Source organism: Catharus ustulatus, chromosome 7 (genome assembly GCF_009819885.2).
Source record: "Catharus ustulatus isolate bCatUst1 chromosome 7, bCatUst1.pri.v2, whole genome shotgun sequence".
In the NCBI taxonomy this organism is placed as follows: Eukaryota; Metazoa; Chordata; class Aves; order Passeriformes; family Turdidae; genus Catharus; species Catharus ustulatus.
This window is the reverse complement of record NC_046227.1, coordinates 15,594,469-15,621,874: the sequence shown is the minus strand read 5'-3', so window position 1 is coordinate 15,621,874 and position 27,406 is coordinate 15,594,469. Positions and strand designations below refer to the sequence as shown.

General features: G+C 41.2%; 1 protein-coding gene across 1 annotated transcript in view; it reads right to left on the bottom strand.

The window, feature by feature from the left end:
- TTN (titin) overlaps positions 1-27,406 on the bottom strand; it is a 238,200-nt gene that overhangs the window by 18,408 nt on the left and 192,386 nt on the right. Inside the window, 15 exon segments of the mRNA XM_042779450.1 lie at positions 62-364; positions 458-2,524; positions 2,604-2,903; positions 2,997-3,284; positions 3,858-4,154; positions 4,250-6,016; positions 6,129-6,434; positions 6,594-6,896; positions 6,995-7,294; positions 7,382-7,669; positions 8,098-8,394; positions 8,519-8,821; positions 8,918-9,505; positions 9,605-9,901; positions 10,226-27,331. Coding sequence (XP_042635384.1) covers positions 62-364; positions 458-2,524; positions 2,604-2,903; positions 2,997-3,284; positions 3,858-4,154; positions 4,250-6,016; positions 6,129-6,434; positions 6,594-6,896; positions 6,995-7,294; positions 7,382-7,669; positions 8,098-8,394; positions 8,519-8,821; positions 8,918-9,505; positions 9,605-9,901; positions 10,226-27,331 — 24,810 coding nt within the window.

Here is a 27,406-nt window from a genome sequence, read left to right as displayed (position 1 = left end):
AATGAGAAATGCAGTCCTTTTTAAGCTTAAGTAACAATGTAACTCTAGAAGCAATACTTACCAACTGGATTTTGAGCCACTACAGGTCTGGAAGCTTCACTAGCTTTGCTAACACCTGCAGCATTTAGAGCATAGGTTCTGAATTGATATTCTAGGCCTTCCACCAACCCCGTGACTTTATAGTCACAGTCACTGCAGGGTACTTTGTTCTCCTTCACCCAAAGGATGGTGTTACGCTCCTTCTTTTCCACCCAATATCCAATGACTTTGCTGCCACCATCATGATAGGGCTCCTCCCAGCGAATAGCCATGGCACTTGCAGACACAGAATAGACTTCTGGCCTTGAAGGTGGGCTTGGTGGGACTAAACACGGAAAAGGTGGGGAGGAAAATGTTAGGTAATCATAAATACCTCGGTCAGAAGAAAAGAACAAAATTTGAAAAGCATTCCACTTACCAAATGGATGCTCAGCAACTACTGTTTTTGATTCAACTGGCTTGCTGACACCAAATCTATTTTCTGAGCTTACTCGGAAACTGTATTCTTGATATTTTGTGAGATGACCGACTTTGATCTGTGTGCGTTTCACACTGGAATTCACCAGCTGCCATGCTGTTGTGCCAGATTCACGTTTCTCTACAATGTAGTTTGTAATGTCACTGCCACCGTCATCTTCAGGTTCTTTCCAAGTCAACACGCAGGACTCAGCAGATACAGATGATATTTCAATTGGGCCAGTGACAGGACCTGGCCTTCCTATGACTACCACTGTGACAGTAAATGTTTTCACACCAGCAGTGTTCTCAAGTGTAAGGTAGTATTTACCAGAGTCACCTCTCATACTGTCTTTTACAGTCAGCGTGGTTCGGTCTTTTGTTGTCTTGATGGTCACTCTCTCAGTTTCCTTCAGCCTCATCTCCTCAAGTTTCCATGTCACTTTAGGAGCTGGACGCCCACTGATTGGTATATCAATAGTAAAGGTGCTTCCAGCCTTGCATGTTATAAGCTGTCTGCTTATGTCACTGAGATCGGCTGTTGGTTCAATTTGTGGCTCCTTAACAATAACAGAAGAGAAAGCTTCTCTTGGCTCACTGTAGCCAGCATTATTCCTCGCCTTGACCCGGAACTCATATTCTGTGTTCTCCACAAGGCCTTCAACGGTGAAAGTAAGTTGCTTGGTTTGTCCAGCTCCAGTCCAGGAGTCAGATCCTTTTTGTCTCATTTCAAGAAGGTATCCAGTAATACGGCTACCACCATCATGATCAGGTTTAAGCCAAGCTAAAACTACAGAAGATTTGGTTGTATCAACAATATCTAGTCTCTTAGGTGGAGCAGGTTCTTCTGTGGCCACAACTGGTTCTGTTAATTCACAGGGTTCACCTACACCATATTCATTTTCGGCTGATACTCGGTAGTAATATGGCATACCTTCTGCTAGATCTGTGACCTTAAAGATTTGTCGAGTGCATTTTGAACTCACTACTTGCCAGCTACGACGACTTGCTTCACGTTTTTCCACGACGTAGTGGTGGATACGAGAACCTCCATCCAGAACAGGAGCATCCCACATTAAAGTAATAGATGTTCGAGTCACATCTTTAAATGTAATAGGACCTGGTGGACCAGGTGTGTCCAAAACCTTGACAGTAAATGTAATAGACTTGCTTCCACTGTTGTTTTCCACAGTAAAGACGTATTTGCCAGCATCATTTCTATTGCATTCCTCTACAGTCAGTGTGCTGAAGGAATCAGTTGTTTGAATGTCAGCACGCAAACTAAGATTAGCATCTGCTTTAGACCAGACTGCAGTAGGAACTGGCCTTCCAGAAAAGGCAATAAATAGACGAATGCTTGCACCTGCTCTTACAATATGAGTCTGCTTGAAGTTTGCATCAATATCAATTTCAGGCGCAGAAAGCCTGTCCACGGTTTGGACTGAAGCAGAAATTTCACAACTTTCTCCTCTGCCAGCACCATTGACAGCACTAACTCTGAATTTATAGTGTTCTCCTGCCTCCAAATCAACAACAGTATATTTAGTAGCAATAACAGTCTCTGCATTGACCTTCTGCCATGCTTCAAGATCAGCTTTGCACATCTCAATGATGTACCCAATTATTTCCATGCCTCCATCAAAAACTGGCTTTGTCCACTCTAAGCTTACACTAGTCTTTGATGTGTCTGTCACCTTTACAACATTAGGAGCACTTGGTGGGCTGACTGGTTCTCTGCATTTAATCAGCTTTGAAACGTCACTTGGAGGTCCAACTCCTGCAGCGTTTTCAGCCATGACATGGAACTCATACTCGTTGCCTTCAATAAGGCCAGTTACTCTGAATCTGTTCTCAGTAATCGGCCTCTTACTGGATACTTTAACCCAGCGCATGCTCTTCTTTTCTCTCCTTTCCAGAATGTACTCATTTATCTCGCTGCCACCATCTGACTCTGGTCTTGCCCATGTGAGTGTGATGCTGTCTCCTGTTACATTGGTAGGCTCTGGAGTTCCTGGTGCGTCAGGGAGAGCTAAAAAAAGGAAAAATGTCATTAGAAAGATAAGATGGTAACTCCATGGATATTTGTGCAGAATGAGGTGGAAACTTACTGTAAGGTATTTGTGCGATAACTGGATCAGACTCCAATGGTCTGCCAACTCCAAATTTGTTCACCGCTGAGACACGGAACTGATACTCATTGCCTTTAATTAATTTAAGTGCTGTATAGCTGCAAGCTTCACATTTATCTTCAACTAATGCCCAAGCAATCCTGCTGGTTTCACGTTTTTCAATTATGTAGTGAGAAACAGAAGCACAGCCATCATTAGCTGGAGGTTCCCACCACAATGTGACTTTTTCTCCGGTGATGTTTGTGAATCGTATTGGTCCACCAACTTTCCCTGGTGTGTCTGCAATTTTAAAGGTTCAAAGTTATAATTTGCTGGCACTTAGAATAAAATACTATTTTTTAAAAAGCATGCTGAAAGTGCTTGGTGCAGTACCTTGTACTCTAATGGTAATATCTTCTCGTTTAGTGCCTGATGCATTTTTGGCTTCTACTGTGTACACTCCACGATGTTCCCGGAGAGCATCTCTAATGAAGATTGTACTATGTCCAATAGCTGTAGTTATTTCTATATTCATCATTTTATCAATCTCTTTACCGTCCTTAAACCATGTTACTTTAGGTACTGGACGTCCTTTGATTAGAGCTTTAAGTCTAATGCTCTCTCCAGCTTTAACAGTAAGGCCTTCAAAGTGTTCAGCACCAAATTCAATTGTTGGAGCAACTGAAAAAGGAAAATATAAATAAATTTCCATATAGATAAACGTTTTTCTGATACTTTTGTAAATGCACTAATTATAATAGTCTGTGATATATAAAATTATTTCACTTACAAAAAGGCATTCTCTAAATAGCAGTTATTATATGAATGATAAACTTATTTTTCCTGTAAGCATCCATAAATGCACCATACATATATGTGCATATATATATAGGTGAAAGGCATTGTTAAAATGTGCTGTTAAGCTCAGGCCAAGAGACCTGAGGCACATTTTAATTTTGAAATTATTCAGTGCATCAGAATATTACAGTCCATGCTTTCTTTCCAACTTTGCCACTACTGCTTATCCAAGAGAAATGTAGAGTGCCATGCTTTTCAGCAATTGATTATGTATATCTGCAGATTTGGGTCTTTAATTTAGACCTTTCCATCTTGGAGTATGAACACAAATGTCCTGAATTGACTGGGAGAACCTCAGTCACAAGTTCTTTGCCCCTTGACTTCCCACTTCCCATCAGTGAAGCCAGAAAGTCTATGTGGCTTCAATAACCAAGCATATTAAGAAAAAGTTCTTACCATTTTCATCTCTGGTCATGATATAGCCTGAAGACTGTGAAGGTGGGCTGATTGTACCAACAGCATTTCTAGCAAGCACTCTGAATTCATATCGGTCACCTGGACTCAGCCCTGTCACTGTGTATTGGCACTCACTGACATCAGTAAAGTTACACCTGAGCCAGCGGTCTGCGCTTCCTTGCCGCTTCTCAATGCTGTAAGCCACAATCTTACTGCCTCCATCACGCAGAGGGGGGTTCCATTTCAGGGTGATTGTTTCCCTAGTGACATCAATGTAATCAGGAGTACCAGGTGGGTCTGAAAGGAAAATAATGAAGATTTATTTTTATTACTGCTCACAATAATCTATGTGAACAGAATTTTTTTGGATGAATGATTAATCCTTCACTTACCCACTGGAGAGACTGCCAAAGTAAATTTGCTTGGCTCGCTAGCTCGGCTTAGACCTGCAGCGTTTTCAGCATATACTTGGAACTGGTAATCCAGGCCCTCAAGCAGTCCAGTAATCCTGTATTCTCTGTTAGATATTAATGCAACATTAACCTTCTGCCACAAAATACTGTTTCTTTCTTTCTTTTCAACATGGTATCCCATAATCTCTGAACCACCATCGTAAACGGGAGCATCCCATGAGATGGTCATTCCATCAGCAGTTACGTTGTATACAACAGGCTTGCCTGGGGCACCTGGTGGTTTAAACTGGTGCTTTGCCACAACGTCTGCTGACACAAGAGGTGGGCTCACTCCGTATCTGTTTTCTGCGCGAACTCTGAACTGGTATTCAGTATCTTTAACAAGGTTTGGTACTTTGAAGGTTGTTCTTGCAGCACTTGAACACACCAGCTTCCAGTTCATTTGTGATGTTTCTCTCTTCTCAATGCTGTAGCCAGTAATTTCTCCTCCCCCGTCATCATCAGGAGCTTCCCATGACAAAACTACACTATCTGCTTTGATTTCATCTATTCTTAAAGGTGCTTTTGGCTTAGATGGAGGACCAAGAGTGATTACAGTGATTGTGAATGACTTTCTGCAGACTACGTTATCAAGAATTAAAGTGTATTTGCCACCATGCTCCTTTTTCACATTCTTGATACTTAAACTTATCTTGTTTTCAGTTTTCTTGAAACGAAGATGTTCTGTTTCTTTAAGAGGGAGGTTGTCCTTGAGCCAGCTCATTGATGGATTAGGTTTGCCTTTATAGGGCAGTTCAACGTGCAGATTATGTCCAATTCTTACTGCAATCTGACCTCCAGGAACATCAGAAAGGTCAGCCTCAGGGGTTATTATAAGTTCTTTCACTGTAATGGGTCCAACAGTAACAGAGTCACTCATGCCTTTTTCGTTTTTAGCAAAGACTCTGAATTCCATGACAGAAAGCTCTTTAAGTTTGTCAGCTACAAATTCACAGCTCTTGCTTGTGCCTGCGTATGTCCATTCTTTCTCATCCTGAAGTTTCTTTTCAATAACATAGTCTGATATAATGCTACCACCGTCATAGTCAGGTTTGCTCCACTGCAGTTTCACAGAACTCTTTGTAGAGTCTTTCATGGCTAGGTCTTTTACAGGTCCAGGTACGTCTGCAGCTTTCACTGGCTCAGATGTCTCACAAGGTTCACCTAGTCCAATTTCATTTTCAGCAAGAACACGGAAAAAGAATGCAGTCTTTTCTGACAAGTTAGTCAGTTTGAAGGTGGTATGAGAGCACTTTGTTGTAACCGTTGACCAGGCCCTCTTTGTAGCATCTCTTTTCTCAACAACATAATTCGTAATTTCAGAACCACCATTGATGAGAGGTGGCTCCCATACCAGTGTAACTGTGCCACGAGAAACATGCTTGAGTTGCAGCTTCTGGCATGCAGAAGGTGTGTCAAGTACTTTTACATTCACAAATGATGATTTTGCTTCTCCAACTCCATTTTCAATTGTAAGAACATATTTTCCTGTATCATTGCGTGTAACTTGAGGAATAACAAGTAGTGTAGATGATTCTGTGTTTTGGATGATGTATCTTTCATCAGTCCCAAGATTCTTGTCACCCTTTCTCCATGTGACTGTTGGAGGAGGTCTCCCCTTGAATGGAATCATTATTTCCACATCTTCACCTGCTTTAGCAACAATAGATGTCCGAAGAGCTACATCCAGATCAATCTCTGGTGCCACTGTAGAAATAAATAAAAAATTAGTAATGCATACTTGGAATGTAAAATAAGAAATGGTTTGAAAAACAAAAATCCACACGGAAAAATGATAAATCACAAAGAAATACACTACCAAGAATATCTTTAGCTTGAACAGGTTCCGTCATTTCAATTGGCTCTCCTTGTCCAGCACAATTCATAGCAGATACACGGAAATAATAATTAACACTTGGCTGTAGGTGGGATACAACATATTCAGTTGTTCTCACTTCTCCCTTGGTGCTGACTACAGTCCATTCTTGCTCTTCACCTTCCCTCTTCTCCACCACGTAGTGGGTAATTGGACTTCCTCCATCATAAGCAGGTTTAATCCAGCCAAGAGTAACAGATGTCTTGGTTGTATCCACAACTTTCAGCTTTGTTGGTGTGCCTGGCTTATCTGTGAATGATAGTTTATGGGGGAAAAAAAAACACCAGAGTCCAATTAATTGTAAAGAGGAAGAAAATCTGCCCTCAATGACTTTGGTACAATCTCACCCTAACAGCACATTTTCCATTAATTTCTAACCTATTGGAAGAAATAGACATTGAATCTTACCAATAGGATCTGCAGCTTTGTAGAAGTCAGAAGCCTCAGAAAATGGACCTGGTCCAGCTGCATTGACAGCACAAACTCGGAAATGATATTCGCTGTTTTCAGTCAGACCTGTTACTTTCTGTCTGGTGTCCCGAATGGTTTCTTTAGAGACCTTGAACCAACTCAGACTCTTCTTGTCACGTTTCTCCAGAAAATATCCTGATATTTCACTGCCTCCATCAACAGTGGGCCTATTCCAGACAACAGTCATAGAATTCTTGGTTATCTTCGTGACTTCTGGTACACTAGGTGGTCCAGGTGTAACTGAGTAAAAAATCATATGTCGGTAAATCAGTACTACTAACAAACAGTACACAAGACAATTCAGTCATGTAAGTTCTTTTATAGAACTTATTTCTTACCAAATGAATTTTTGGCTATAACAGGTTCAGATTCCAGTGGATCACCAATTCCAAACTTGTTCACACCACGGACACGGAACACATATTCATTTCCTTTGATGAGTTTTGTTGTGGTTATGATGCATGTCTCCAATTTTTCAGAAATTAAAGACCACACAACCCGACTTGTTTCCCGCTTTTCAACAACATAGTGTGTTATAGGTGCACCACCATCATCTGCTGGTGGGTCCCACATTATTGTAATCTTTTCAGCAGTGACTGTCTTAAACTGTATAGGTCCACCTGGGGGTCCTGGCTTGTCTGTGGAAGGCAGAAGAAAGAAAATGTTAAGTACTCATTACTGAATTATTGATTAATAGTAAAACACAGTTGAATCTCAAAACATACCGAGTATCTGTACTCTAATGTGGGCTGATGCTGAACCCATGGCATTCTTCAATTTTAATTCATAGGTGCCACTGTCGAGTCGATTTGCATCCTTGATGAGTATAGAAGCAAATTCTGTTGTGTTTTCAAAAGACACTAGTGCACTGGTTAGTACCTCATTGCCATTTTTGAACCATTCAATTGTGGGTATAGGCTTGCCTGAGATGCCTAGTTTTAGCTTAACTGAAGTTCCTGCTTTGTATTTCACCACTTCTGTATATTCTGGTGGCACATCGATTTCGGGTGCACCTTAAGAAAAAATAAGAATAAGTTAACAACATGTTTATTGTAGCCCTGTATTTAATAAAATCCCCAAATTTAACCTACTTTATTTAATCTAATAGTTAAAGATATTTGATAAATACAGATCAAAGTAAAGAGAGCATATATAACTTAAATCATAAACCTAGAGTAAATTAGAGCTAATCCTACGAAGAAAAGACAATTACATGTATAAATATAACCCCTTGGAACATGGGCAGACTTCTTTTGCTCAGAGAATAAAGATACTGGAAGACTTCAGAAATACAGATACAGGCAAAGATGTTCCTTGCAATCATGAGCAAATGCTCAGAGTCTTGAATCAATCACTGTAACTAGCCACAGATCTACAAAACAACACAACCATTGTCCTAGTACACCAAAATTATACCATTGTATCATTGCAAAACACTTACCGTATGTATCAACACATGTGATAGGACCCACAACATCTGAGGGATTGCTAATGGAACCAACAGCATTCTTCGCAAAGACCCGGAATTCATACTTGGAATTCTGTGTCAGGCCAGATACTGTGAACTGAGTCTCAATAACATTGGTGAAGCTAGCTTTTGTCCATCTGCCATCTGGAAGATCACGTTTTTCTACAATATATCCAGTGACTTTGCTACCACCATCAAATGCTGGCTTCTGCCAGGAGAGAGTAATAGAGGTCTTGGAAATATCTGAGGCACGAACATTTCTTGGTGGTTCTGCAGAAGGAAACAAAAGTATTGTCATTAATTAACAGCTTTGAATATTGACTTATTGTACAGAACAGATTATCACAGGGGAAACAAAATGTTTGGGCTTCATTATTTTATACAGAATACATACCACAAGCATCAATTGCAAGGACTGGATCAGAAGGACGACTTGCTTTTCCAATGCCAGCTGCATTTTCTGCATAAACTCTAAATTCATAGATAAGGCCAGCGCTGATTGTGGTGACTTTGAAATGAGTGGTACGAATAAGGGTCTTGTTAGCCTTCTGCCATAATATGCTATTCCTGTCTTTCATTTCCAGGTGATATCCAATGATAGCATTGCCACCATTAGTGACTGGTTCATGCCATCCGACAGTAATGCTCTCTCGGGTAACATTAGTGACCCATGGTGTAGAAGGAGGGCCTGGGGTAGCTGATGGTATTAAAAGAATTGATTGTTAACAAAATTATGCTTTCAACATCAAAGCATCAAAATATCAAAGTATACCATGAGAAACATGTTACTCACTGTAAGGAAGCTTGACAACCACACATTGCGAGTCTATGTGATCGCTGATGCCAAAGCGGTTCTCAGCTTTGATGCGGAATTGGTATTCTTCTCCTGTTGTGAGCCTCATAACTTTGATAACAGTTCTAGCAACAGTGGCAGACACTTCAGACCAAGCAGCAGTACTCGTTTCTCTTTTCAGTACAATATAGTTGGTAACCTGACTTCCACCATCATAAGCTGGTGGTTGCCATCGGAGTGTTACACTCTCTTCAGTGACATCGCTAAGGGCAACAGGACCAACAGGAGGACCGGGTCTATCCAGCACAACAATATTAACAAATGATTTTGTGGTGCCACTTGAGTTTGCAGCAGTAATGTCATATCTGCCAGCATCAGCAGCCACACTTTCTTTAAGGTTAATGATGAGACTTTCTGCAGTGGTTTCGGTGTGAAATCTTATGGTAGGTTTCAGTGCAACACCATCTCTAGACAATGTCACCTTTGGCACTGGTTTTCCAGAAACTGGAATTTCAACTTTTAGGTTTGATCCTGCTCGAACATATACAGTGTTATGAGGGAAGCCCTTCATGTCAATCTCGGGAGATTCTGAAAAAGAAAACATTTCCAAACCATTAAAATAATGTTCCATCTTTTAAAATATGAATGCAATCGAATGTGGCTTTTGTCTCATGTCTGGAAGCATACCTAATTGTTCTTTAACTGTAACAGGGAGCAGTAGTTCCTTAGGATCACTTAAACCGGCTTGGTTTTCTGCAGACACTCTGAAGAAATAGTCGACATTTTCCTTAAGGCCGTGGACAACATGATGAGTTGTCTTTACAACTGCACACTTAACCCATTTTTGCTGTCCTTTCTCAAGAGCTTCAAGGAGGTAGCTAACAATTCTGCTTCCACCATCATGTTCTGGTTTTAGCCATGAAAGAGAAACACTGTCCTTTGTGACATTTGTTACTCCTAGTTTTTCTGGTGGGCTGGGTTTTTCTGAGAAAAAAAGTGCAACAGGTTAAACAATATAGAAGATATTTACTTTTTATATTAGCAATTACACAGGAACACAATCTGGATGGAGAAAATGTACTTTTAAACTAATTTGTATCTTAGAAATATTTTAAGTAAAATCCAAGCAAAATTAAAAATTCAAGCTATTACTTAGCTCTTTTTTATTTTCAAAGCCAAAAACATGCCTACAAAAAATGATCTATTTTGCTGTAGGCAGATTTAAAGCTTTTGACAGTATTTTGAAGTAAACACTTTAAAACACATATTATTTTAAGTATTAACAAATTTTTTCATAGTAAAACATACCTGTTATTTTTGTTCCCTCTTTGGTCTCAGTAGGCACTCCAACACCATATTCATTTTCTCCAGAGACACGGAAGTAGTAAATGGCACCTTCTTGCAAACCAGTCACTTTGTAGGACAGGCGATGACAGTTGTTTGTCACAGTGACCCATGCCTTTTTGCTAGCTTCTCGTTTTTCAATTACATAGTTCTTTACAGGTGCTCCACCATCATTTTCAGGAACATCCCACGATAACACAGCAGATTCTTTAGTTATGTCCTTTGTTGCAATATTAGATGGTGGGCCAGGTGTATCAAGAACTTTGACAATTAAAGTCAAGGTGGTAGTGTTCAGGATGTTTTGCAATGTTAATGTGTATTTTCCAGAATCATTTCTTGTTGCTTTTTCAATAGTAAGAGATGTACAATTACTTGAAGTGTCAATGCTTGCACGTGTACGGAGATCAGTGTCTGGTTTGTTCCATGTTACATTTGGGATTGGTTTGCCTCTGAAAGGAACAGTCATTGTGAATGATCCACCGGCCTTTACAATTAAAGTCTTCCGCATTTCACTGTCAATTTCAAAGGCAGGTTCTTCCTCTCTTTCTTTTGCCACTTGAGGTTCTGAGACATCACTTGGTTCACTGACACCCATTTTGTTAATGGATTTCACTCTAAAAACATACTCAGAGCCAGATGTTAATCCAGTTATGGTATATTCTGTGCCTCTTAAATTCTGAATAGCTGTTGTCCAGTCAGTTTCATCAGTTTTCTTGTATTCAACTGTGTATCCTGTTACTGGAGCACCTCCATCAAACAGTGGCTTTGTCCAACCAATTGTGATATTTGACCTTGTAGAATCCATAATCTTAGGTTTAGATGGGGGCGATGGCAAGAAGATCGGATCTTCTGCCTTAATCAGTGGTGTGGTTTCACTTGGGAGACTGAGGCCAGCAGCATTTTCTGCATAAACCCGGAATTCATATTCACATCCCTCACGGAGACCTGATGATTTCACTCTTAAATCATAAACTGGCTTTTTGTTTACACGAATCCATCTTAGGCTGGTTTTCTCACGCCTTTCAATTACATAGCCAGAGATCTCATTGCCTCCATCAGACTCAGGTCGTGCCCAGCACAGAGTTATTGAATCTTTGCTCACACTGGTGATCTCTAAAGATGTAGGTGGACTTGGAACTGTAAATGGATCAAGGGCTTTGACAGCAACACTTTCTAGAGGCTCACCAACGCCGTATTTGTTAACTCCCATCACTCTGAAAATGTACTCATTACCCTTCAGTAATTTTGTCACTTTACAAGATGTTGTTTTAAGCTCTCCTTCACAAAGTGTCCACGCAATTCTGCTGGTCTCACGTTTTTCCACAATATAATGATCAATATCTGCACCACCATTTTCTTGAGGGGGTCCCCATGATAAATGGCACTTTTCAGCAGTAAGGCCATTTATTTCTAATGGACCTGCAGGTGGGCCAGGTCTATCAAGTACTTTGCAATTAATTGTCAAAGATTTTGTTCCTGCAACATTCTGTAATGTTAGTACATACTGTCCTGAATCACCTCGGATACAGTCCTTAATGGTTAGTGCAGTAGTGTAATCCGTTGAGACGATTTCAACTCTAGCTTTTCCTTCGAGCTCCTTGCCATCCTTTGTCCATGAAATCACTGGTATTGGCCGTCCTGCAACATCAGCGTTGACTTTAAACACTTCTCCAGCTTTCACAACTACAATGTCCCTGAATTTGGCATCCATCATAATTCTTGGAGCCTCTATATCATCTTTCACAGTCACAGGTCCAGTTGATTCAGATGGCTGACTAAAGAGTCCAGCAGCATTCTTTGCAATAACATGGAATTCATAACGCTGGTCTTCTGTAAGTCCACCTACATCAAAGTATGTTTCTTGTACATTAGTAAAATTACATTTTAGCCAACGACCATCTGGTAGTTCTCGGCGTTCAATAATATATCCTGTTACTTTAGCTCCTCCATCGTATTCTGGTTTAGTCCACTTCAATGAGACAGATGTTCTTGTAATATTAGTAACTTCTGGTTGACCAGGAGGATCACATGGATCTCTTGCAGCAACTGGTTCACATGCTTTACTGCATTTGCCTATTCCAGCAATGTTTTCTGCATATACACGATATTCATACATCAGTCCTTCATCAAGACCTGTAACTTTCATTTGTGTATCAGTTATGAGGCTCTTGTTGACTTTTGTCCAAAGAATGCTGCTTCTTTCTTTATGTTCCAAGTGGTATCCTAGTACTACACTACCTCCATCATTAACTGGTACCTGCCATGTTACAATCATGAAAGATTTAGTTGCATGCGCCACACGAGGCGTTCCAGGTGGACCTGGAGGCTTAAATGGATACTCTGCCACAACAGAAGGAGAATTGGTATAAGTGCTTTTCCCATAGCGGTTTTCTGCACAAACACGGAACTGATATTCAGATCCAGTGACGAGTCGAGATACTTTAATGGATGTTCTTGCAACTGCTGCAGACACAACCTCCCATGTTGTTGTGGTGGTATCTCTCTTCTCCACAATGTAATTGCTAATATGACATCCACCATCATATGCTGGAGGTTTCCAAGACAGAGTTACACTATCAGCACTAACCTCATCAATTTTAACATCAGTTGGTGGTCCTGGTCTGTCAAGGACAACTACAGTTAGAGAAGCTGTTGTTGATCCAGCACTATTTGAAAGATGCAATTCATAATGTCCCAGATCTTCATTTGTAGCTTCCTTGATGGTCAATGAAGTTGAAGTCTTTGATGTCTGAACATTTACCCTGGTTGTCTCTTTTAAGGGGTTCCCATCCTTCTTCCAGACAGCAGTGGGAAGAGGTCGCCCTCTGAATGGAATGTCAATCTTAAGATCATCTCCAGCTTTCACTGTGAATGTGTTAAAAAGAAGCTCAACAGATGGTTGGATTTCAATATCTTTTGCAATGACTGGGACACCAAGTTCTCTTGGATCACTTTTTCCTTTTTCATTAACAGCAATCACCCTGAAACTGTACTCTTCTCCCATACTTAAGCCTGTTATTGTTGCTTCTAGTGTTTTCACCTGTGTACATGCACTCCATTTTACACTTCCTTTAGTCTGCATTTCTACTATATAACCAGTAATTTTACTACCACCATCACTCTCTGGTTTTTCCCATTTAATTGAAGCAGAATTGCGAGTCACGTCAACAAGAATGACCTTTGAAGGTGGAGAAGGTGGCTCAGACACCTTAACTGGATCAGCAGTTTCTGCTGGTAAACCAGCCCCATATTCATTTACAGCTAGAACACGGAAGTAATAACTACATCCTTCCTGTAGTTGAGTAATCTTGAAGGAGTTCTTAGTACAATTGCTTGTAACTGTGGCATATGCCTTTCTCGTGGATTCTCGCTTTTCAACTACATAGTTGGTAATTTTAGCTCCACCATCAATAAGTGGTGCTTCCCAGGCTAAAGTTACAAAATCTTTTTTCACTTCTCTGATTGTCAGGTTTAGAGGTGCACTAGGTGTATCAAGCACTCTGACATTAACAAAAGCTGATTTTTTGCCACTGTTGTTTTCTAAAGTAAGATTATATCTACCACTATCAAATCTATTGACATTGTCAATGACCAGCATTGTGTAGGAACTGGTGACTTCAATCTGAGCTCGCTCACTAATTGTTCCTTCTGCTTTCTCCCATTTAACTTCAGGTTCTGGTCTTCCTTTGATAGTGACAAACAGGCGTAAAGTACCACTAGCACGTACAGTGACTACTTTTCTGAGATCTGCATCAAGTTCAATTTCAGGAGGTTCAACCTTGTCCGCTGCTATGACTGCACCAGGTATAGTCGCAGGCTCTCCTACTCCTTCTGAGTTGATGGCACAGATGCGGAAGTTATACTCCTGGTTCTCTTTTAGTTTTGTCACGGTGAACTGTTTTGCTTGTAGGCCTGTTGGTGGAGTGCAGGTAGTCCATTCATCAGCTGCAGCTTCTTTTACTTCTACTACATATCCTTTAACAGGAGCACCACCATCATATATGGGCTTACTCCAGGCAAGGGAAACTGATGACCTGGAAGTATCTGTAACCTTTGGATTGCTAGGTGGACCTGGTGGATATAATACATCACAAGCACGATAGAAAATGGATGGCTCACTGGGTTCCCCTACCCCTGCAGCATTTTCAGCAGACACTCTAAATTCATAGAAATGCCCATCAGTTAGACCTGTTACTCTGAATCGCAAGTCTGTCAGCCTTTTCTTGTTGCATTTGGTCCACCGGATACCATCTTTGTCTCGTTTTTCAAGTATGTAACCCTCAATTTCAGCTCCCCCATTGTCTTCTGGGCGACCCCATGTTACCACCATAGAATCCTTTGTGATTGCTGAAACTTCAGGTGTTGAAGGAGGACCAGGGGGTTTGTATGGATTACGAGCCACAACTGGCTCAGATTCCAAGGGCTCTCCAATTCCATATTTATTCACTGCCATTACACGGAAAATGTATTCATTGCCAGGAAGGAGTTTGGTTACTTTGTGGTTGAGAGCCTGTACGTCTGTTGCTACTTGTGTCCATGAAAGCCTACTTGTCTCTCTCTTCTCAATGATATAATGTGAGATACTAGAACCACCATCATGTAAAGGTGGAGACCATGACAAGTAGCATTTTTCTGCAGTGACACCTGTAACGTTCAAAGGTCCTTCTGGAGGTCCTGGTCTGTCAAGCACTTTTACAGTGATTGGTATAGATTTGGTGCCACCAACATTTTTGAGGTTAAGAGTGTAGTGACCTCCATCTACTCTTATACAGTCTTTGACAGTGAGAATTGTTTTCTCAATGGTAGATTTAATCTCCATTCTTGCAGTTGTTTCTTCAAGGTCTTTACCATCTTTTGACCATGTAATGTCAGGAATAGGTTTGCCATGGATATCAGCTTCAAGAACAAAGGTTTCTCCAGCACGAACAACAATGACATCTTTGTATTTAGGATCCAATGAAGCTCCTGGTGCTTCAATTTCATCTCTGGCAGTAATAGGCCCTGTACTTTCAGATGGTTCACTCAAGCAACCTGCTGCATTTCTTGCAATTACTCTGAATTCATATCGTTGGTTTTCAACAAGACCGCTTACTGTAAATTCTGTTTCCAACACATTTGTAAAGCTGGCTTTCATCCAGCGACCATCTGGCAGCTCTTTCTTTTCTACAATATAACCAGTTATTTTGCTTCCACCATCATATTCTGGCTTTTTCCACTTGAGTGTGATATTACTTCTTGTAACAACGATGGCCTCTGGGCGGCCAGGTGGGTCACAAGGGTCTCGGGCAACATACAGTTCTGATACTTTGCTGACTTTGCCAATGCCAACAATGTTTTCAGCAGAAACTCTGAACTCATATTCAAGACCTTCTTCAAGGCCGTCTGTTTTATATTTGGTGTCCACAATAAGTGACTTGTTCTGTTTTGTCCAAAGAATGCTGTTCTTATCTTTACGCTCAAGATGGTAGCCAAGAACTTTGCTTCCTCCGTCATTAACTGGTTCATGCCATTGTACAATCATATGGTCCTTGGAAGCCGCTGTAACAAATGGGGTTCCAGGTGGTCCAGGCACCTTGTAGGGGTACTGCACAACAATTGACTTAGAAACCAAAGGAGAACTCTTTCCATATCTATTTTCAGCAGAAATCCTGAACTGGTATTCAGAACCTGTTTTAAGCCTTGTTGCCTTGATAGTTGTTCTTGCAACAGTTGCTGACACAATGTTCCACGTGGTAGTGCTTGTGTCACGCTTTTCTACTATGTAGTTGCTTATCTGGCAGCCACCAGTATAATCAGGTGGATCCCATGATAAAACAACAAAGTCCGCACTAATTTCATCAAAGCGAACAGGTCCTCGTGGTGGGCCAGGCTTTTCTAGTACAATTATGCTCAGGTGCTCTGTTGCTGTACCTGCTGTATTTGTTGCTGTTACTGTATATTTACCAAAGTCTTCCCTGCTGCTTTCTTTAATATGTAAAATAGTTGATGTTGTTGTATTCTCAATATTTAATCTGGTCGTCTGTTTCAGTGGCTGCTCATCTTTTGTCCAAGTAATAGTAGGTTTGGGTCTACCTATAAATGGTACTTCTACCTTCAGATCTTCTCCAGCTTGTACACTGTATGTATTAAACATCAATTTGAAACTTGGCTCAATAGTCAAGTCTTTAGCTATCACAGGAATTCCAAGTGCTCGAGGATCACTTTTGCCTTTTTCATTGTAGGCAATCACACGGAATTGATATTCCTGTCCCGGACTCAACCCAGACACCTCCGCATTACATGTTTTGGTCTCACTAACAACACTCCATTTTTCTGTTCCTTTAGGCAACATTTCAACAAGGTATCCCAAAACTCTGCTACCACCATCATGTTCAGGTTTTTCCCACGTAAGTGATGCACTTCTCTGAGTCACATCAGTGAGTGTTACTTTCCCAGGAGGCAGAGGTGGCTCTGAGGCTTTGACAGCATCTTTGGTTTCAACTGGAACACCAATTCCATATTCATTTTCAGCCATAACTCTGAAGTAATAAATTGCTCCTTCTGTAAGATTTTCAACTTTAAAGCTTGTCTTGGCACACTTAGCACTTACATTTGCAAATGCCTTCCTGGTTGACTCACGCTTGTCTATTACATAGTTCTTTACCTTGGCACCACCATCAATAATCGGTGGCTCCCAAGATAATACAGCAGAATCCTTCCTTATATCTTTTACCACTAAGTTTTGTGGGGGTCCTGGCGTGTCCAAGACTTTCACTGTAACAAATGCAGATTTAGAACCACTGCTGTTCTCTAGTTTAAGAACATACTTTCCAGCATCATTTCTATCACAGTTGTCAATTGAAAGTTGTGTGTAGTTTATGCCTTTATCAATCTGGACTTTTTCTGAGAATTCACCTTCTTCTCGGGACCATGTGATGTCAGGTGTTGGTCGTCCCCTAAATGGTATGTGAATCCTGGCAGACCCACCAGCTCTTACCACTATACCTTTCCTTAGCTCTGAATCAATATCAAGTTCTGGAGCTTCAAGTTTGTCTTCTGGTTTAATAGTACCAGGAACTGATGCAGCCTCACCCACACCAATCTTGTTGAGAGCACATACTCGTAGTTTGTATTCTTGATGTTCAGTAAGCTTTTTGATCTCAAATCGAGTGGCACGTATACCTGTCTGTGGAGTAACAAGTGACCATTCATCTTCATCTGCTTTACAGATTTCAACAAGGTATCCCTGGATTTCACAACCACCGTCATAAATAGGTTTACTCCAACCAAGTGTAACTGAACTTTTGGTGGTATCCACCACATGGGCATTTGTAGGTGGGCCAGGCTTGAACATCGGGTCACAAGCTTTGAAGTAGGGAGAAACCTGGCTTGGTTCACCAACTCCAGCAGCATTTTCAGCAGAAACTCTGAATTCATATTCATGATCTTCTGTTAAACCTGTAACTCTTAATCTCAAATCTGTAATGCGGCGTTTATTGCATTTAATCCATCTGATGCCTGCTCGGTCTCTCTTTTCTACAATGTAACCTACGATTTCACTACCTCCATCACTATCTGGTCGGGTCCAGCAGACAGTCATAGAATCCTTAGTTATGTTGGTAATTTCCAAGGCTTTTGGTGGTCCAGGAACCACAAATGGATTTTTCATCATTACTGGCACAGATTCTAATGGCTCACCAACCCCATATTTGTTAACTGCCATGATACGGAAGATATATTCATTTCCTTCCAAGAGTTTTGTTACTTTCAGCATTGTAGGTAAAACTTCTGAAGCAACCACAGTCCAGGCCAGGCGGCTAGTTTCTCTCTTCTCTACAATGTAATGAGAAATATCACTGCCACCATCATGAAGAGGAGGACCCCATGCCAGTGCACATTTTTCAGCTGTAACTCCTGTCACTTGGACTGGGCCCTCTGGAGGTCCTGGCCTGTCCAAGACTTTAACGTTTACTGTTACTGTCTTTGTTCCTGCAACATTAGAGGCTTCTAGAATGTACTGTCCACCGTCAATTCTAATAGCATCTTTTACAATTATTAATGCACTGAAATCTGTGTTCTTTATTTCACATCTAGCAGTGTCCTCAAGCTCTTTATCTCCTTTGTACCACTTAATGGTCGGTAGTGGTTTTCCATGAACATCAGCCTCAAGTCTGAATGTTTCACCAGCATTTACAACAATAGTTTCTTTGTACTTCGGATCCATTGAAATTCGTGGAAGTTCAACTTCGTCCCTTGCTGTTATTGGTCCTGTACTGTCAGAAGGTTTGCTTATTGCACCTGCAGCATTCTTTGCAATTACTCTAAATTCATATCTTTGGTCTTCAGTAAGTCCTGTTACAGTGAACTGAGTTTCAATGACATTTGTGAAGCTCGCTTTCATCCAGCGACCATCTGGTAAGTCACGTTTCTCTACAATATAACCAGTAACCTTACTTCCACCATCATATTCTGGTTTGGTCCACTGTAGAGTAATAGAGCTTCTTTTTATTATTATAGCTTCTGGGCGACCCGGAGGATCACATGGATCACGAGCTACATAGCACTCAGAAACTTTACTTGTTCTGCCTACACCAACGATATTTTCTGCAGAAACTCGAAATTCATATTCAATTCCTTCTTCAAGGTTATTTGTCTTAAAGCTTGTGTCCTGAATAATAGTCTTGTTTACTTTAGTCCATAGAATGCTGTTTTTCTCCTTTCTCTCAAGATGGTAGCCCAACACTCTACTGCCACCATCATTTACTGGTTCATGCCATTGTACAACCATGGAGTCTTTTGTAACTGTTGTCACAAATGGTGTGCCAGGAGGTCCTGGTTCCTTGTAGGGATACTGTGCTACAACCGGTGCAGAGTCCAATGCAAAACTCTGTCCATACCTGTTCTCAGCAAATATTCTGAACTGGTATTCTGAACCAGTTTTCAGTTTAGTCACCTTCAATGTAGTTCTTGCAACAGTAGCTGAAACTGTTTCCCATACAGTTGTTGTTGTATCTCTCTTGTGAACAACATAGTTGGTGATTTGGCAGCCACCTGTGTACACCGGGGGATTCCATGACAGGGTAATACTTTCTGCACTTATTTCATCAAACTTCACAGGTCCAACTGGCGGGTCAGGTTTGTCTAGAGTAATAATTTCAACAGAGGCAGACTTTTGCCCAACAACATTAGCCACAGTGATTTCATAAGTGCCACTGTCTTCTTTGCTAGTTTCCTTAATATTCAATATAGTGAGATCAGCTGAATCGCTAACATTGACTCTTGTTGTCTGCCTCAATGGCTGGCCATCTTTAACCCAGGTAACGGTTGGTTTAGGTCGACCTGCAATCGGTATTTCTACTTTTAGGTCCTGTCCCACCTGAATACTGTAACTGTGGAAAGCAGGTCTTACATCAGGTTCAATCACCAGGTCTTTGGCGACTATTGGAACTGCAAGTGCTCTAGGATCACTCTTGCCCTTTTCATTTACAGCCATTACTCTAAAAAGATATTCTTCCCCTTGAGTTAGATTAGTAACAACTGCTTCAAGTGTTTTAACACGAGCACACTCTGACCACTTCTCACTACCCTTTGCTTGCATTTCAACAATATATTGTATGATTTTGCTACCACCATCATGTTCCGGTTTTGCCCAGCTTAGAGAGACACTATTTCTTGTGACATCCTCCACTGTTATTTTCCCAGGAGGCTGTGGAACTTCAGCAACTTTAATCGGGTCACTGGTTTCTGCTGGGAGACCAATTCCATATTCATTCTCAGCAGAGACTCTGAAGAAGTAATAGCAGCCCTCCTGAAGCTGATCTACTTTCCATGAAGTCTTGTGGCAATTTGTTACAACAGCTGCATATGCCTTTCTTGTTGCTTCACGCTTTTCAATAATGAAATTCTTTATTTTTGCTCCACCATCCAAGAGAGGAGGCTCCCATGAAAGTGAAACAGAGTCTTTAGTGATCTCTCTGATTTTTAAATTGACAGGTGCGCTTGGGGTATCCAGTACTCTTACACTGACAAAGGCAGACTTTGTTCCACTGCTGTTTTCCAAGGTCAGAGTATACTTTCCACTATCAAATCTGTTAACATTATCTAGAACAAGGGAAGTAAAGCTACTAGTGGTATCAATAATAGCTGCTTCTCTGATGTCACCATCTGCTTTACCCCATTTTACTTCAGGTGTTGGACGACCTCTGATGGGAACAAACAGTCTTAAGGAACCTCCTGCTCTCACATTTACAATCTTCCTTAATTCCATGTCAAGGTCAAGGTCTGGTGCCTCCATCTTCTCTTCTACAATAACAGAACCAGGAACATCTGCGTGCTCTCCAACACCTGCTTTATTAACTGCACATATGCGGAATTTGTATTCGTGTTTTTCCACTAATTTTTCTACTTCCATGTGAGTATTCTTAATTCCAGTTGGAGGGGTACAAATTGCCCATTCACCATCACTTACATCACATTTTTCCACAATGTATCCCTGAATTTCAGAGCCACCATCATATATGGGTTTACCCCATGAAAGAAAAACTGAAGATCTTGTAACATCCGTAACTTTAGGATTATTGGGTGGACCTGGCTTGTAAATAGGATCACATGCTTTATAGTAAGTAGAAGGTGGACTTGGTTCACTAAGACCAGCAGCGTTTTCAGCTGAAACTCTGTATTCATAATCATGGTTTTCTATAAGACCAGTCACTCTGTATCGCAGCTCACTTATCAGGCGTTTGTTACATCTTGTCCAGCGAATACCTTCCTTATCTCGTTTTTCAAGGACGTAGCCTAGGATTTCACTGCCACCATCTGAGGCTGGTCTTTCCCATACAACTATCATAGAATCCTTGGTAACTGCTGTGACTTCTGGAGCCTTTGGAGGAAGTGGCACAACAAATGGGTTCTTTGCGACCACTGGGTCTGACTCAAGAGGTTCACCAACACCGTATTTATTCACTGCCATGATGCGGAAAACATATTCATTTCCTTCTAGAAGTTTTGTAACTTTGCAATTCAGGGTTTGCACATTTGAGTCAACGACAGTCCACACCAAGCGACTGGTTTCCCTTTTTTCTACGACGTAGTGTGAAATATCACTGCCACCATCTTGTAGTGGAGGTTTCCATGACAGTGTGCATTTTTCAGCTGTAACACCTGTAATCTCAACAGGCCCTTCTGGAGGTCCAGGTCTATCAAGAACTTTGACATTAACAGGAACCTTCTTTTCACCTGCAACATTCTTTGCCAGTAATACATATTGCCCACTGTCAATTCTTGTGGCTTCCTTCACACTGAGGCTTGTTGCAAAATCAGTAGTTTTTATTTCCATATGAGCAGTGCTTGTCAGCTCACGATCACCTTTTAACCACTGAATGGAAGGTATTGGTTTTCCATGAACGTCAGCATCAAGCTTGAATGACTCACCAGCATGCACTACAATAGTGTCTCTGAATTTTGGATCCATACTTATTTGAGGTGGTTCTACTTCATCTCTTGCTGTAATTGCCCCTGAACTCTCAGATGGCTCACTGAAAACACCTGCAGCATTTCGTGCTATAACACGAAACTCGTATCTCTGGTTTTCGACTAGACCAGTTACTTCAAACTGAGTATCAATGACATTTGTAAAGCTTGCTTTCATCCAACGGCCATCAGGTAATTCCTTCTTTTCAACAACATAGCCTGTGATTTTACTTCCACCATCATATATAGGTTTCTTCCACTGTAGTGTTACTGAGCTTCTTGTGACAATTATAGGTTCTGGACGACCTGGAGGATCACATGGGTCACGTGCAGTATAGCATTCAGATGCTCTACTTGCCTTTCCAATTCCCACTATGTTTTCTGCATAGACTCTGAATTCATATTCAAGACCTTCTTCAAGGCCAGTTGTCTTAAATTTGGTGTCTGGAAGAGGTGTTTTATTCAGTTTAGCCCACAGAATGCTGTTTCTTTCTTTGCGCTCCAAGTGATAACCAATGATCCTGCTACCGCCATCATTGACTGGTTCATGCCATTGTACCACCATGCTGTCTTTTGAGATATTTGTCACAAAAGGAGTCCCAGGTGGACCAGGAACTTTAAATGGATATTGGGCTATTATTGACTCTGAGGTGAGATATGTACTCTTCCCATACCTGTTCTCAGCTGCGATTCTGAACTGATATTCACAGCCAGTCTTTAAACGACATGCTTTTATAGTTGTTCTTGCAACAGTAGCTGACACCATGTGCCAAGTTGTGGTGGAAGTGTCTCTTCTTTCTACAATGTAATTATTGATAGAGCTACCACCATCATACTTGGGTGGTTCCCAGGAAATGGTAATACTATCTGCTGTTACTTCATCTACTTTTACTGGTCCAGTTGGAGGTCCTGGTTTGTCAAGGACAACAATATTTAGTGTCTCAGTTGCTTCACCAGCAGAGTTTGTAAGTTTAACTAAATATGCTCCCACATCTTCTCTGCATGCTTCTTTTATTGTTAAAACTGTGTTGTTTTCTGAGCTTTCTGCATTTACTCTTGTAGTCTGCTTCAATGCCACATTGTCTTTATGCCAAGACACTGCTGGTTTGGGTCGGCCAACAAAAGGAACATCAACCTTTAAGTCCTCTCCTGCTAGAACACTGAAAGTGGTAAACAGTAGTTTGAAAGCTGGTGGGATCACAAGATCTTTTGCAATGACTGGTATACCCAGCTGGCGAGGATCACTGATACCTTTCTCATTCTGAGCTGAAACACGGAAGGTGTATTCTTCACCTTGGATCAATCCTGTAATGGTGGCTTCAGTAACTTTTACTGTAGCACAGGTTGACCACTTTTCACTGCCTTTGCTTTGCATTTCTACAATATAGCCCAGAATTCTGCTACCACCATCATGTTCCGGTTTTTCCCAAGATAAGGTTACGCTATTTCTTGTCACATCCAACAAAGTTATTTTCCCTGGTGGAAGCGGTCTTTCTGATACTTTTACAGATTCTGAAGTTTCAACTGGAAGGCCTATTCCATACTCATTTTCAGCTAGGACTCTGAAGTAGTAGTTGCAGCCTTCTTGCAGTGAATCAACTTTCCAGCTGGTCTTGTGGCAATTGGCATTAACAGTTGAATAAGCTTTCCTTGTTGATTCACGCTTTTCAACGATGTAATTTTTTATTTTAGAGCCACCATCTATGAGAGGAGGCTCCCATGTGAGTGTAACAGAAGATTTTGTAACTTCCTTTATTTTCAAATCTTGAGGTGCCCCTGGAGTATCAAGAACTCTGACATTCACAAATGCTGTCTTACTACCTGAGCTATTTTCAATTGTCAGTATGTATTTGCCACTATCAAATCTATTTACATTTTCAACAATAAGTAAAGTGTAAGAGCTTGTTGATTCAATGCTCGCTCTATCCAAAGATTCCCCATGTTCTCTTGTCCATTTTACTTCAGGTGCTGGTCTTCCTTTAATTGGGACAAAGAGTCTCAGAGTACAGCAAGCTCTAATAGTTACAACTTTACGTAGTTCTGCATCAAGTTCAATCTCTGGAGGTAGCATTCTTTCTTCAGCTTTTGGAGTGCCAGGAACAAGAGCAGGTTCCCCAAGACCTTCAGAGTTCATAGCATATATCCGTATTTTATACTCTTGATTTTCTTTCAAGTCAGTGATGGTAAAAGAAGTGGCCTTTAGACCAACTGGTGGAGTTACAATCTTCCACTCATCTTCCTCGGGTAGCGCTATCTCAACCATGTAACCTGTGATCTCTGAACCACCATCATATATTGGTTTGTTCCATGCTATTGTAATAGAGGACTTGCTGCTATCCAAAACACGAGGATTACCTGGGGGACCAGGCTTAAATACAGTATCACAGGCTTTATAGAATGGACTGGTTGGGCTTGGCTCACTGACGCCAGCAGCATTTTCTGCCATGACTCTGTATTCATATTCATGGCCTTCTGTCAGTCCAGACACTTTATAACGTAAGTCAGTAACAACCCTTTTGTTACATTTCACCCAGCGTAGACCAGTCTTGTCTCGACGTTCCACAATATAGTTAGTTATTGGGCTCCCCCCATCAGAATCAGGATGGCCCCAACAGACAACCATAGAATCCTTTGTTATTGCTGTAACTTCAGGTGTTTTGGGTGGATCAGGTGGAACATATGGATTTACTGCAAGAATGGGCTCTGATTCCAGAGGCTCACCAACTCCATATTTGTTAACAGCCATAACTCGGAACACGTACTCATTGCCCTTCAAAAGTTTAGTAACCTTCAGTTTAGTCACTGGAACTTCTGTGCCTACAGATGTCCATGCCAATCTACTTGTTTCACGTTTTTCAACCACATAATGGTCAATCTTTGCTCCTCCGTCATCCAGTGGGGGTAGCCATGACAGCACACACTTTTCTGCAGTGACTTCAGACACAGCCAAAGGCCCTTCTGGAGGACCAGGTCTATCAAGAACTTTAACATTGAAGATATGCTTGGCAAAGCCACCAGGGTTTGTTGCAGTAAGTGTATAAGCACCACCATCTCTTCTTGAGGAATCTTTGTTTGTGAGAACGGTAGAGAAATCTGCTATTTTTATTTCTAATTTTGCTGTGTCTTCAAGTTCTTTTTCTCCCTTTGTCCATGTCATAGTTGGTGGAGGGCGACCTGAAACATCAGCCTCAAGTCTGAAAACTTCACCTGCTTTCAGCACTATGGTGTCCTTGTATTTAGCATCCACCTTTATCCTTGGTGCTTCAATGTCATCTCTACAAGTGATTGCATCTGATGGCTCTGAGGGTTGACTAACTGCTCCACCAGCATTCCTAGCAATGACACGGAATTCATAGGCAGCATCTTCTGTCAAACCACTGACAGTGAACTCAGTCTCTAGTATATTGCTGAAATTAGCCTTCAGCCAACGGCCATTAGGAAGGTCTCTTTTTTCAACTGTGTAGCCAGTTATCTTAAAACCTCCATTATATTCTGGTTTAGTCCACTTCAGTGTAACTGCATGTCTTGTAATGTTCAGAGGTATCGGCTTACCAGGTGGATCTATTGGGTCCAGGGCAAACACAGGCTCAGATGGCTTGCTTGGCTTACTCTTCCCAGCCAGATTTTCTGCTATAACACGGAATTCATATGCAATGCCATCGGTGAGTCCAGATGATTTAAAGATATTTCCTGACACTAACATTTTACTTACAGTCTGCCAAACAATGCTGTTTCGCTCTTTCCTTTCAATGTGATATCCCAGTATTGGGCTTCCACCATCAGAAACTGGCTCATTCCAGCTAATGGTCATGGTTTCTTTGGTAACTGCAATCACCTGAGGAGTGCCAGGAGGCCCAGGTACCTTAAATGGATAGTTGGCAACTACAGACTCTGAAGTAATGGCTGGACCAACTCCATATCTGTTTTGAGCTTTAACACGGAACTGATACTCAACTCCTGTAGTAAGACGAGTGGCTTTAAATGTAGTACGTATCACTGTAGTTGCCAATTCAGTCCACGTGGTACTGTCAGTCTGACGCATTTCTACAACATAGTTACTTATTGGTACACCACCATCATTCAAAGGAGGTTCCCATGAGAATGTTAGGAAATCACATGAAATTTCTTCAAATTTGATTGGTCCAGTAGGTGGTCCAGGTATGTCATGAACCTGAACTGTGATTACTTCACTAACTTCTCCAACAATATTTTTAGCTGACAGTGGATATTGACCACTATCACTTCGAACACATTCATTGATGGTCAGTATGGTTGCAGTTGCTGTATTTTCATAATTTATCCTTTGTGTTTGCTTAAGTATCTGGTCTTCTTTCTTCCAAGTCACAGTAGGCCTTGGACGACCAAGTACAGGGATTTCAATCTTGATATTGTCACCAGCTTTGGCAACAACTGTTTTCTGGTAAAGAGCACGGAGGTCAAACTCTGGTAGCATTGTTTGCTCCTTGATAATAACTGGTCTGCTTTCCCTTGGGGCACTTCTTCCAGCACTGTTAACTGCCATAACCTGGAAAGTATACTCCTCATTTTCAGTTAGGTTCTTTACTACACAGTCCAGTGTTTTTACAGTGGTGATGTGTGCCCACTGGTTGGTTCCTTTTCTCTGTGCTTCAATTACGTACCCAGTGATCTTGCTGCCACCATCGTGTTCTGGTTTTGGCCAAGCTAGGCTAACTGAGTTCCGTGTTACATCCATAATGTTAAGGCTCTCAGGTGGGGCTGGGGCCTCAGAAGCTTTTACTGGTTCTGTAGTTTCAGCTGGTTCACCGATACCATACTCATTTTCAGCCAGTACTCTGAAATAGTATTCACACCCCTCAGCCAAATTAGGAACCTTGAAGGAACACTTCTGGCAATTGGTTGTGACTGTTGAATATGCCTTCCGAGTTGATTCACGTTTCTCAACAATATAGTTTGTTATACGTGAACCTCCATCTACCAGAGGCATATCCCATTGGAGGGTGATGCTGTCTTTGGTTATTTCTCTAGGCTTAAGGTTTATTGGTGGACCTGGCGTATCCAAGACTTTTACATTTACAAAGCCAGTCTTCTTACCAGCAGCGTTTTCAAGAGTCATTACATATTTTCCTGCATCATATCTGGTGCACTCTGTGACAATCAAGAGTGTAAAAGAGTCCGTGTTTTCAATACTGGCACGTCCTTTGAGTGAAACATCATCTTTTGTCCATGTAACTTCTGGAGTTGGACGTCCTTTAATTGGTACAAAAATCCGAATAGTCAATCCAGCCCTAACAACAAGTGTTCTTCTTAGCTCAGCATCCAGTTCAAAGTCAGGAATCTCTTCTCGGTCAACGATTTCCACACTTGGAATTATTACTGGTTCACCAACGCCTGCAGCATTCATGGCAGAGATTCTGAAATTATACTTGGCCCCGGTCTGCAGATGAGCTACAACAAACTGAGTGATTCTTAAAGCAGTCCCTATTGTGTCTTTCACCCATTCATCTTCTCCTTCTTTTTGATGTTCTACTATATAGCCAGTGATTTCAAGGCCACCATCATAGTGAGGCTTGCCCCAGGCTAAAGATGCACTTGTCTTTGTGGTATCAGTCACTCTTGGATTTGAAGGTGGACCTGGTGGATCTGAAAAGAAAAAAAAAGATAAAAGATTACATTACAGCAGAAGTCATTCTTATGCCCTTGGAATGTGTTCCCTAC